Source organism: Ceratosolen solmsi, unplaced genomic scaffold (genome assembly GCF_000503995.2).
Source record: "Ceratosolen solmsi marchali unplaced genomic scaffold, CerSol_1.0 scaffold11, whole genome shotgun sequence".
Taxonomy (NCBI): Eukaryota; Metazoa; Arthropoda; class Insecta; order Hymenoptera; family Agaonidae; genus Ceratosolen; species Ceratosolen solmsi.
Window position 1 is genome coordinate 12,418,098 of NW_011948416.1, and position 13,679 is coordinate 12,431,776.

The 13,679-nt window shown below is 37.8% G+C and overlaps 1 protein-coding gene across 1 annotated transcript in view; it reads right to left on the reverse strand.

The window, feature by feature from the left end:
• Positions 1 to 5,888: 5,888 nt before the first annotated feature.
• LOC105359330 (Myosin heavy chain-like) overlaps positions 5,889 to 13,679 on the reverse strand; it is a 94,263-nt gene continuing 86,472 nt past the window's right edge. Inside the window, exons 14-21 of the mRNA XM_011495900.1 lie at positions 12,820 to 13,179; positions 11,298 to 11,452; positions 10,528 to 10,651; positions 9,965 to 10,419; positions 9,129 to 9,441; positions 7,465 to 7,728; positions 6,904 to 7,241; positions 5,889 to 6,405 (exon numbers count right to left, since the gene is read on the reverse strand). Coding sequence (XP_011494202.1) covers positions 6,399 to 6,405; positions 6,904 to 7,241; positions 7,465 to 7,728; positions 9,129 to 9,441; positions 9,965 to 10,419; positions 10,528 to 10,651; positions 11,298 to 11,452; positions 12,820 to 13,179 — 2,016 coding nt within the window. The 3' untranslated portion in view covers positions 5,889 to 6,398. The remainder of the gene's footprint in view (positions 6,406 to 6,903; positions 7,242 to 7,464; positions 7,729 to 9,128; positions 9,442 to 9,964; positions 10,420 to 10,527; positions 10,652 to 11,297; positions 11,453 to 12,819; positions 13,180 to 13,679) is intronic.

Genomic DNA, 13,679 nt, shown 5'->3' on the forward strand with positions numbered 1-13,679 from the left:
CCTTTAGCGCTTTTTCCAACTCTAGATACACATACACATATAAATATAAATATGTATATATAAATAAATAAATATATATATATATATATATACAGAATAATAATAAAAACAGTTTAATATTAAAAAATAGATAAAAGCATTTGTACTATGTAGATAGAATAGCAATTTCACGTGACTATAACGCGTATCTGAAACCTTATCTTCTCAGAACTTGCTGATGGTTGAATACAAAACTGATTAAAAATGTGTTAGTAGTAAAAGTTCTGTGAAGTTAGCATTAAGTATTACTAAAGGATTAATATTTTTCTTGACGAATTTCAAATTTCTTTTTGCACGACATGCAAAAAGATGTACGATAAAGGATTTTACAATTTGGAATAACAGACGATTATTTCTATTATCGCTTTCATACTTATCGCCGCTATTGCTGATAATAATACGAAAATTATAGTTGGAAATAAGATACTTAATATTTTATAAACATTTAGCGAACTATTACATTACTGTGAACTATCAACTATTAATTACATATAATTGAAACCATATCTTTAGCAAGTTTGATAAAATATATATTTATATAACCATTTTTCAATACATACAATGAAATTTCATTGAATTAAATAAATGTAATTAAGTAGTACATTGATGGATAATAAAACTTTGGCTACATTTCATGCCGAATGGTATTATTAAATAAAAAAAAAACAGTTATTAATTAAACTTTTCTTGTTAATGATAATTTTACAATAAATTTACTCTATTGATTGTGTCTTTGTTCCCTCTGAATTTATTCAAAAGCATGTAATCTTGTGTCACTTTCAACAAAACCCATAAAACTTCTTTCTCAATTCAATATAACAGAAATTATAGATGACAATTGAATATATTCAAACCGACAATACGACCATACAATGCTTCGATGACATACATTAAATGAAATTCTGATTACAGACTCACATTACCCGACAGCATCATATTTACTTTGATTATAAATGCTTCTTCGTTTATCATTGCTCGTTAAAATTTGCCTAAAGAATCCTAGCTCAATTTAATTTAACGATTAATATATTCCATTGTAAATTAGCCGAATGAGAAAGGACCAAGATCATTCAATTCTGAAAAGAATTTTTAGAAGAAACTTTTGTGTATGTGTGCGTGTGTGTTTGTGTGTGTTCGCGCCCGCCACTTACGAATACATGGGAATGACGGTGAAAAAACCATTTCTCTAAGCTTTATTTGAACATTACATTCTTCGGTTAAATTAAAAATAATTTTATTAATAATTAAAATTTTTACAATTTTGACACATTTAATTTCATGAACTAATAAGACATTAAAAAAAATAATGACCTTGAATTAGATATCATTAGACATTTGGTAATTATTATATAATATTTGATAGTAAATCATAATGCATGCGCTGCCTCCAGAAAAGAATCTACTGGAATGTTATTTTGAATTTTCATTTTTTTCGTCATTCTTAGATAATACATTTGATCATTCGAGTCAATAATGTAGAATAGAAATAATATGTACAACCAACATTGACCAAATTAAATCTAACTACGATTACGTCACACAGCAGAGGAGCATAATCACGAATTTGACAATGATTTGCAAGAAAGAATTTCACGCAAGAGATGAAGATTTTGATAAGTTTGATAGATTTGCTTATCACCAACTAATAAGTACGTGAATATTCAGTTTGAAATATCCTGTAATGATTCTATCGAAAAAAATATTTCAATTACAGACTTTTATTCTTACTCCATAATATATATTTAATATTATTCAATGGCATATCATTATACCTATAAATATTTTAATTATATAATTAATCTCATATTACTTCAAATTAACTTAATTCATTATTTAAATTCAAATGTAATTTAGAGCTACCGAAGACTTGATTCAATTATATTATATACCTTTTATTATGAATTAAATTAATTAAAGAGACGGAAACGTTACATTTATTTATAAATTCAGAGACGTGCATTTATTAGTAATTTAATTGATAAAAATAATTAAATAGAGCAATCCACTATAATGCAAGCTATTCACCGACTTTATTTAATTATAAAGAATTTTCAAGAGCATTTATTGGTAATAAAGTTAAAATAAACAAATTATATTATTCCTCATTAGCTGTATAGCATACATTATTAAGGGATTTGTTAATTTGCATTAAATTAACTGTTTATTAATTTTTTAATTGTTCGATACATATTTAATATTGGCTTTGCAAATTTTTTGATTTTATAATAGTAAAATTACGCTTCTGTAGATATATATTTTAACATTTACTAGTATCTATATATTTTATTTACATTTAAACTTTATACTTATTTGTATTTAAATTTAAAGAAATATTTATACAGGAATATTTCAGTTTAAGTTTTTTTTGGAGTTTAATGATTTATTCGTTGATAAACATGCTTGAATCATAGTACTTTGTTTGATCAATTTTTTAAATAAATGTCAATATTTTCCTTTTTTCGCTATTTCATGCTACATAATAATATAGCAAATATCTATCTCTCTTTATAATTATTTTCAAAATTAGTAAGTAATATAGTAGTTTTAATGTGGTTTTTAACTTGTACTCATGTTTAAAAAATGATCAATACTTTTGTATTAAAATGCTCGGAACTTAACGAAGTAGAGATATGAACTTAACCGATTGTCAAAAATATACGAAATTAATCGAATCACAGACTCATTGCTTACATATTCTAAAAAAATAAAATTGAAAAAATGTCAAAAATGCCAAATTGAATTTACTATCAGTGCTTGATAGGCAATTTTAATCATTTCCGAATAATCACCGCAAGTTTTTATTTCACCCAAGAGGATTTTCCTATTTCCATTCGTTAGAACGACTTTTGATTTCACACTCCTACCACTTCTTTTTTATCCTCTTCACTCTACGAGATTCCTTTCTCTCTCACTAATTCCAGTTTGCACGTTCTGACACGTCCAGTAGTATTTTTCACAAATTTGTTTTCTTTACTCACGTATATAGATGCCAATGTTATTAAGAATAAAAAAGAAGCAACTTTAGCGTCTTTTTCATTCATTGTAAAAGTTTTTGATACGAGTTACGCGAAAACCTCTGCAAGCAGGAACTTTCATTACTTTCATTTCAATAATAGCTATTAACATATCGTGATATTACTAGGATAATGTTTATTATGTGTATTTAAAGACTTAATTAATTAAAACCCCAATTGTGTTGTTTATAATATTTAAAATAAAAAATTTATATACTCATTTAACTCAGTGTAATTATTTTTTGTTTGTTGTCTTTTTTCGAAATGATAGGATGGATAAGGGAAATTTTCAAAAGTATATATTAAAATCAAGATTCATCGATTTTTAACAAAATTAAATCTTAGTAATTATAACTACACAGGCTTGTAATTCAGTATGAATAAAAAAAATAAACTCTATTCACTTGTCGGTTCAAGGCCTATATTACGTAAGTAATTCTTACTTATTATATCATTAAACAATCTGATGAATTCCTTTAAGAAAAGTTTACAACCCTTGAAGTTCTCAAATTGTTAATAATGACATCATTAATAATCAAATATTTACATAATTGCATGAAAAATACGATCTTCGTAAAAAGAATCTCTTATATTCGTAAGAAATTATGCGCTTAATCCATAAATAATGAATTTTTTTTAGATAGATGTTGGTTTGTTATAACAAGTGAGAAAATGATTCTTTTTGGTTCAAAACTAAAGTGTTTAGAAAATTCGTGATTTTAAACATTTTTTAAATAATAATTTAGAGGTCAGTTTAATTTCTTCTTAAATATCTACGTTTCTGGGTAAGTGGATACTTTCTCGATATATTTTGATGATTGATAATTGTATCGCAAAATAAAGGAAATATATTAAGACACTTCAACTGGCTTTGTTAATGTATTTTTATACGCTTTTCTGTAAACGTACTGCAAAGTTATTACAATGAAGAAACATTGGTGTTGAAATAACGAAACACAGTACAAATACTTCATAATATAGCACAAGTGTACATTTACATATACAACTATAAGTATTGTATGATAAAATGAACTAATTGTCGATTTTTATGAATCTGCTTGATGAATTATAAAATAGTTTTGAGAAGATACGAATTTTCATGAAATACAGTATGTAAAATAACTTGTAATTGTATATTTGGTGTTCGTTTTTATTTTTAGAATTTGTATTAAGAGAAGAGCTGTAAAAATAATACTATACCGTATGTTCAAGATGCAATACATTTTTTTACAGTGTCAGTAATAACATTTTCAGGTTTCCATACCACTGCTTTGTCCCATAAATTGCCGTTCTTAAAAACATAATATTTATTATGTAAATAAGGTTCGTAGAAAAATATTTTCGTCCATTTTTTAACTAGCACATAGCGAAAATTCATTTAAAGTGCATGTTATTATTGTGATTATTATTATTATCAAATATTACTGAATGATGATACATCCATAAATATATAATTTTTAAATTATGAATGCATAATATTAAGATTTTAATTTTTATCATAATTTATGATCAATGTTATAGAGCAGCATGAAACTAGTAGTTGTCAAATATTTAACTAAATATTACAAATTATTATAACGAATGGATGTTACTTTAAATTATAAAAATAAAAAATATTAACGTAGAAGTGTAATGTATAATATTCTAAGAATCTTAATTCTAATATATCAGTATAGCTTAATAGGCCACGACCATTTCGTAACAAATCAACAATAGGATAGTAAATATTATAATTCTGAGAAATAATTTATCACTGTAATATGCACTCTTTTTATTATTTAGTCGTCATAAAAATTAAATTGAAATTGTTCAATCAAACAGAAGAACTTAATTCTTGGATTAATTAAACTTGGAACTAACAACATATATACGGTTCTACTATTATTGGTAATTCGCTCACACGTAATAATAACGCACGTATTAACAGATTAGTAATAACGTTAAAATATTACGGCAAAATTATTATTGCTTTCGTTTTTTTCTTCTTTTTGTTGCTTTTTGTTTGTTTGTTTGTTTGTTTGTTTGTTTTTGTTTTGTTTTATTTTAATACTTTACATTTAACTTATTTATATATTATAATTCTTATGTTGAATATCTGTAATTTTAGGATTAGCATGGGAATAAGGTTTCGAGCGGTAAGAGATTGGTTTCAGCAAAAGATGAAAATGTCAATTTAATTAAATAAGTTCTGCATTTTACAAAGCAATAAGTTACATAGGTTTCCTTACAAGATGATAGAACAACTAACAGAGAGTCTTCATTATTCCTTTATACATAAAATAAACACGTACATTTAAAACGATCTCGATTGACAAGCTTTGACAGCCTTAGATCGCGCGCATGTAGTAAACGTGTCTGGCTTTGAAGAAACCATATTGTATTAATAATATCTAAGCTTGCAATGCGCTTAAATCATTACTCGATTGCTTTTTCCTCTTCGTTACTCTTGTTCTTATAATAAGGCGACTCAGAAAGGGCATTTAAAATTGAAATGGAGCTCATATATATTTTACAAATTGAAGGCAAAAACTTTTTCAATAAATCTTATTTAACGATAAAAGAAGAAGAAAAGGAAGAAGATGACGATGATGCTGACGCTGATGGTGTTGGTGGTGATGGCGGTGGTGGTGGTTGTGGTGGAGGTAGCGATTATGATGATTTTGCTGAATATAATGACGAGGATACGAAGAGGATGACGAAGAAATAAAATGACATTTAATAAAGTTATTGTTATTTTAAAAGTTTGAATTAAAGAAGATATTGTAATGTTGCTTTGAATTAAATCGCATTCTGTGTCTCCTTAATATCGTTAAAGTTTATTATATTGCCGTAGCACTATGAAGGTTGAACCTGATTGCACTTTCGCGCTCGAAATGTGAATTCCTTGACTTGGAAGACTTTGGGAAGATTGAACTCGAAACGCCTTAGTATCCCGAAATTCAAGAGCGCTAGCACCAATTCTTAATATTATCCATCTTCCTTTCGTCGGCAGTACAAAATTCACCTTTTTCCGTTACACAGGCTTTCGTGGCTTTCATAGAAAAACTAACATTTAACGTTAAAGGGGCTGCGATATTACAAACCATATCGGATATTAGTAGCCCCCCCCCCCTTCTTCATCTCGTTGATTATTATACTTAAAGAAGCGTACGCGCTCCCGCATAAGAAATGTGAAATTAAGGCTAAACTTATTTTGAACGTCGCAATTCTACGCATTTCCGCGCGTAATGCTTTGATTTTCAGTCGATTCATCGGAGTTGGATATTCTCTCCAAATTCCAGAGTTTCAGCCATTTCGTTCCTCGACGTTTTCATCATCGGACCCGAAGTCCGTTATTGGCATGGATCAATCGCTAAAACATACGATTATCGTTGACGTATTACTATCATTGCCGGCGTTGTTACTATATAAATTGCGAAAGAATCATTTCAATAAATAAAATTAATGGGTGGGGAAGGGAGGCAGGAGGTAAAAAAAAGTCCAGTCTACTATTGTAAAAAAAGTCCAATAGTCTACTATTGTAAACGAACGATCAAATATCTCAATGCTTTTCTGTCCAAAATACTCTCCAATTTAGTTGGGAATCGATCATAACTTATATAAATCCTCGACTAATTGCAATTATGCGCATTTAAACGATAGAACGAGGTAGGATAAACAAAAACAAAAAAAAAAAAAAAAAAATATATATATATACTGTTTAATTCGATGATCTATGGTATTGTTATTAAAATTAAGAATTAATGGCCAGCCACAGTTACCATAGCATCGGCATCAGACGATGAATCAATCATTTCCGATTGAAAAGCATTGAAATAAGATGGAATCGCAGACAATGATAAAGAACTACCTGTCGCTGTTATCACTGGTAGCCTCCTCGCTGCAGTCGAGGTCAAGCTCTCCTTGAATGGCGCTTTGCAAGTCGTCGATCCTCTGCAGAGCCAGTCGCAGATCGTCCTTGACGACCTTAGTCTCCGCCTCGGATGCCTCGAGTGCCTTCTCCAGGTCGCGACGTGCCCGCGTCGCCTCCTGCTCCTTCGCCGAGGCCGAGGTCGCCTCCTCGCGCACCTCGCGCAGCGTGCGCTGCAGTCTGCGCGCCGCGTCCTGGGCGCTCTGCTCCTTCGTGCGCAGGAGGGCTGTCTCCGATTGGAGCTTCTCTACGTTCTCCTTTAGTCGCGCTATTTGCGTCTAGAAGAAGAGATCGACGGGGGCGTCGTGTTAGCCTGCGAGGCTTAATTGCCGTTCCTACGAATGGACGCGCGCGCACGCGCGCCGCTCTTCTATAATCCATTGGCCGAGGTACTTTAACGCGCTACTTTAAAACAGTTCCGGCTTTTATCTCCTTTAATTGAAGAGCGACGCGTCAAGGTCGTTTAGAGCCATGGGACGGCACACCGTCCGAGCAATTTACCTCAAGTCGAGCCCTCGTAGTCTGCTCGAGCTCGAGTTTGCTCTCGAGCTCTTTGGTGCGGAACTCGAGGCGCCTCGTCGCGAGGCTGTTGGCCGTCGGATCGCCGAGCTGCTCCACCGACTCGAGACGCTGGCTCAATTCCGACAACTGATCTTTTAGCGACGATTTCTCGGCCTCGAGGGCCGCCATCTGGACCTGGGCCTCTTGGAGCTGGGCCTGCTCGGCGGAGACTTGCTGCACGGCGACGCGATACTTCTTCAGCACCTGTGGGACACGTGTCGGATGACGCATTCGGTAAATGGGCTTGGAGGCAAAGTTCGTCGGATCGGAATAGCCGACAACCGAATTAGCGTGCGCGCTCGACGGGCACCGATGCATGAAAACGGCGATGCTGCGCCTATTTTAATTGCATCGCGAGATTTTCGATACGCACGCCCGATATACACAGCCGCTTAAAGAGCGAACGAGCGAGCGAGCGTGGAGTTTGTTACACGCTCTGTCTCTCTCTCTCTCTGTCTCTCTCTCTCTCTCTCTCTCTCTCTCTCTCTCTCTCACCGTTTCTGTGAGCCTATACACACGTGCGCGAGACAGAGAGACAGAGAGAGAGAGAGAGAGAGAGAGAGAGAGAGAGAGAGAGAGTAAGAGAGAGAGTGGGATAAAAAAATAGAATGAATCGTACAAAAGCTAATTAAATTAGAATAAAAATATTCGTAATGTGATCAAGTGAGCATTGAATTTTAAAGCCTCGATCTAATCACCTATAAAATTGTGAAAATATTTCAAAAGTCAGCGTAAAAATTTCTTATTGCTTTGAAAATTAGTTACAGATTTTTTCTTTTTATTTCATTTGTTTAGAATCATTTTTTGACCTTTGCTATAAATAATCGTCCAATAAAACTGTGCTATTCGTATGAGCTTATAAATATAATAGACTCCGAATCTCTGACTCAGAATTTGCAAGAAATATTTATTAGAAAAAAAAAAAAGAAGAAAATGTAAGAACAAGATTAGAATACTGCACAGCCCATACGTATACGCGCGCACACGCACACACACGCACACGCACGCATACTCATGCGAACATACAGATGAAGAAGGATACTAATGCGCCTTTTTAAGCAACTACGTAATCTTTGTACCAGAAACTTCATGGTCCCTCAAAAGTAAATGACATAATAATTCTTGTTATACATAAGTGTTATTAATAACGCAACAACTAAAGTTAATTTTTATTATTTTACGAATAAACGTGTATACTTATTACAATTGTTGTTATCGCCTGATAAACTGACAATATCTACAAGAATAATCTATTATACGTATATTTACTCACAAATAAGTAAGAGTTCGAGTAAATTAGTGGATGTTAGTGATTTTGAATAATCAAAGGTACGGGTAATGACTAATCGCCTATCTCGTTGTAAAGAAAAAAAATAATACTTGACAAAACGAATGTCTTTGTAATCGAATACTCACGATTACTAAAAACAGACGTGCTCCGTTTGTTACCTACTCAATTACAAAATAATATATATATATATATATATATATATATATATGTGTGTGTGTGTGTGTGTGTGTGTGTGCGTGTGCGCGTGTGTGTATCATTATAATGGATGAATGATCAATCGCGGCGACCAAGACGAATAGCGAAGCCCTCTCACCTCGGCCAATTCCTCTTCGTTCTCCTCCAGCTGCGACAACAGCTCAGCACGCTCTCGGTTTGCAACGTTCGCACGATCCTCGGCCTCGGAGCGCTGACGCGAGGCTTCTTCCAGAGCGGCTTGCGTCTCGCTCAGGTCTTGCTCGAGTGCCTGCTTGGCCTTGGCGGTCACCGCACGAGCGCACTCCGCGTCCTCCAGTTGGTTCTTCAGGTGACGAAGGGCCGCCTTGCCGGTTGAGTCACCCTTCGAGCGCTCGAGCATCGTCTGCGCATCCCTCAGCAGCGCCCGAGTTCTTTTCAAGTCTCGCTTCAATCTGAAAGCACACGCGCTCTCTTTAACAATCGGCTCCCACATACCGCCCTCCGATCTTGCCGTCCCTTTCTCTCATCACCAACAACAACTGCCCTCCGTCTCCTTGACGGCGCCTTATTTAGTTATTTTTATCCGAGACTTTACCGCCCATGGGTTTTGTATGCATCTCATCACGTGCACGGTAATTGCACAAAGTTACCCAATAAATTATACTACTCGTGAAAATTCCGCGAGAGCTCGATAGGTGGGGGGGGGCATAGGGTAGAGGGGCGATAAGGCAGTTACCAAAAAGCTACCAAAATATCTGTAAATAAAGTTGAGCAAGGTTATTTAACTTAAATGGTTACACCGTCGCCCGTGACCCCCTCCCCTCTCCAATCATTCCTCGCGATATTCCGAAAGTTAACGAATACACAATTTTCTCGATCTCGGGAGATACTCGAGGTCGCTGCGGTTGCCTCGTCCCCCACCACCATCGTGGATTTATTCGAACGCTCGTCGACTCGGTTGAAGCGGTGACGCACCTTTGCGTAGTCTCGGCGTCGGCGGCTCGGTCGGTTCGGTCCTGATCCTCCAGGGCCACCAGTCGACGCTCGAGCTCGTGCTTCTCCCTCAGTACGATCGTCCGCTCCTCGTGCTCGTTCTCCAGCTGCGCCTCGAGGGCCTTCACCTTCTTCATGGCGCTGCCGCGCACGTCCTCGAGCTCCTCGTCCCGCTGCTGCATCTCCTTGCGCATCTCTTTGCGCTGCTGCTCGATGCTCATCTCCAGGCGCAGCTTCGCCTGCTCGAGCAGCTGCACCTGACCGGCGAGATCATCGAGTTCCTCTTCCTGGTCCTTCGCCTTCTTCTCGAGCTCGTGCTTGGCCTTCTTCAGCTGGGCTACCTCCTCCTCCGTTTTCCCGCCGAACGTCAGCTCCTCGAGCTCCTGGCTTATATTATGCAGTCGCTCTTCCTTCAGCTCAATCTCCAGTCTGGCATCCTGGGAACACACGTTAGGTTATCCGTTCATTTTCATTATTAATTACGTATAAATGCTTAGTGAGTAAAAAGTAGCATTGCGATAAAGCATTTAACTTGTCATTCTTACGCTTAAATTCTGCTCGATCGTAAACTTTTCGGCAATCGCTATTTCCTTTTCACGAGCGAGTCTCTCGCGCTGGGCCTTTTCTTGTCGTAAGTCGTCCATTAGATTCTGGGTCTCCGAATCGAATCTGCAAAATGATTGACGTTGTGAGTGGGGGCGGGAGGGATAGCGAACAAAGCCTCTCGAAGTTTATATTCCCAGTTTCGTTGCCCTTGGACGTTTCGAACCTCGTGTGAAGGGGCGATGGAAATTCGCTACAAGGAGGATCAGGATAGGCTGATCGATGAGGTACGCGAATCGATATCGTGGATGACGATGAATGTCCGCTGGCAGAGCTAATTAACGGGCATAATTTTATTCCCTCCGCCTCCACCGCGTCGGTAGCCGCTACTCTCGTAGTTGGCGGTAAGCCTTTCTCCGATAATACGGTATAATCAAAGACCGGAAAAGGAAGAAGGAGTTGCAGCATTATGGTGAAACGTCATTGCTATCGAAAGGGATAAGAACCGCGGTGGGAGAGGAGGCTTTTTAAAAATAACAAGAATGAGAAAATGAAAGGAATGGAAGGAATGGAGAAGAAGTGGAGGTGGAAGAGAAGGAGAAGGAGGAGGAGGAGCGATAGATAGCGATGAGAAGTGAAATTAAGATGCGATAAATGAAATTGGGTTTTTAACGCGATGGGCTGGCCGGGAGAGTTCGACGGAACGACTATCGGTAATGAAGCAGAGGCTATCTCGTGATCGAGGGTAGGAGAAGGCTCGCCGAGCACTTACTTCCGCTGCTTCTTCTCCAGCAGATTGTTTCTCGCCGTCTGTTCCTCCAGGAGCAATCGCAGATCGTGCATTTCTCCGTTGAGCTTCTGCACGCGGCGCTTCCACTGGCCGACAACCTGCCGTTGCTCCTCCACCTCCTCGTAAGCGTCAGCCAACTGTGGGAATGAAAAGCACGAGCCGTTGATTTATTAAGTATTTAAATGTCCGGTGACGGGCGCGCGGCCGCGTTAAACCCAGGAAAGGCAAAATGTGAGGACGCGCCGGGGCTTCCATAGCGGGAGCCACTTGAATTAAGCAAGTCGTCGGGCTCTGTTCGTCGACGGGCGTAATCGCGCGATTATTCTCGCGGGACGCGGGAAAGTGTCGATTAATTGCCGGTGCGAGATTATCGGACGTTTGTGTACAGACGGTTAAAGACCGAATTGAGCGACAATGTAGTGCCCAGAAAATTATAATTTTGCCAATTACATCCGATCGATTCCATGACATTTGTCATTAGCGTTACCGGGCGGACTCTTTGTTTACATGCGGACGTCCTATTCGTACCATTGGCGTATATCCGCCTGGTCGTTTCCACTGCACGACGGCTACTCGCTAGGACAAATGAACGCCAACATCGAGCGGGCGAGAGAGAGAGAGAGAGAGAGAGAGAGAGAGAGAGAGAGAGAGAGAGAGAGAGAGACAAAGACAGAGAGTGAGTGAACACAAGGCTTCAAAAACTTTTCCTTAGCGAGATTTGCATAAAAATTATTCTCCATCGCTGGCTCTCCATTGAAATGATACCTTATCTATCTCCGACTCGCGTCTATTAATAAAATCAAACGAAACGAGAAACAAAAAAAGAAAATGAAAAAGTTTAAAGAATCCATTATTATTACCGAAACGTTTTAGCATAATATGACGCGTAAGACGTCGATTAATTAACGATTAATCTGATTACGGACGAACATTGATCGCACGCGATTTTATGGATAAATAGTTGATGATGTTGCATGAAATAAATAGACGCATAGTACAACACACCGATAATTAACATAACAAATAATTGAACAAAAAAAGAAAAAAGAAATGAGAAAATTCATCGTATAGAGGGGGGGGGGGTGCAGAAGCGAAGAATGCAAACGAGCATAATACTTACGTCTTTCTCGATCTCTACTATTATAAAGTTATAAAATAATTGAAGCGCGGAATAATCTATATTGATTGTGCTCGTGTGTACATTCGATCTGACGTCCCCAAGTGCAATTAAGATATTTGGTTTTATTAATATCAAAAGCGGTAAAGGAACAAGTGCGAGCAATTTCGACGGGATAACGCTCCTCGAGGCTTTTATTTTTAAAGCATTTTTACCAAGGCGTCGAAGGAAGCGGTGATGGACGATTTGCGACCCATTAGGATCATCGTGCAGGAGTCGCGGATGTAACGGACGGTTGGGGGAGGGCGTGAAGACGATGGGTGACTTTTGGGGATGGGGCGGGGAGGTAATAACACGCCATCGGGTTATGGAAAGTGAATAACTGACCTTCTTCTCGAGCTGCTTTTTGAGGCCGACGAGCTGCTCGAGGTCGTCCTCGTGTTGTTGCGCCATCTTCCGCTTGGTGAACTCGAGCTCCCTCATTGCGTGTTGATATCTCTGTTTGTAAACACCGCCGTCCTCGCCGTCCTCGGCGTCGGAGGCGATGCCGTTGAGATCGGCTGCGCGCGCGTACAAAAGCTCCATCTCTAATCGCTCCGCCTGCTGTTGGAGGCTCTTGTTGGTGTCGCTTACGTCCTGGAGCTCGCGCTCCAGACGAAGCCGTTCCGACTGCTCGGCATCGATGCGCTCCGCGGCGAGTGTCGACGTCGAGTGCTCCTCCGCAAAGTCCGCCGTCATCTCGCTTAGCTGTAAGCCAAAGTCATAATTATTGAGGCTTAATTGCTATTCCACCCTATTACGAGGCAATAGGCCGCCTTCGCATCTCTATTTAGTGTCGTTTGATGAGCGATTGCGCTCCATCTTATCGCTTTTGTCATTATCGTTTCAGGAGCGGGGGGAGGGGGGTGATGAAACGCACGCAGAATCGAAGACGGAGCTTCTCGCGAGTCGCGATTCTGAGATTTCGGGAGGTACTAAGGCGACCATATCGCGATAAGGAGCATCGCGAACGATACTGGCGTAATAATGGTTTGTTAAAGAATTACACTGCGAGTCCTTAAAGTTTCCTCGTCACGTGGCTACTGTAAATTATAGCTACTGTCAACTATTGTTATTGGCCAGCCAATATTGACGATTTTTGGTTCAAATATGTACCGATATAATGTCGGAAAAGAGTTGGTAGTTGTATATATATATATATATATATATATATATATATATATTCTCTCCACTACGTTCATTCGTAA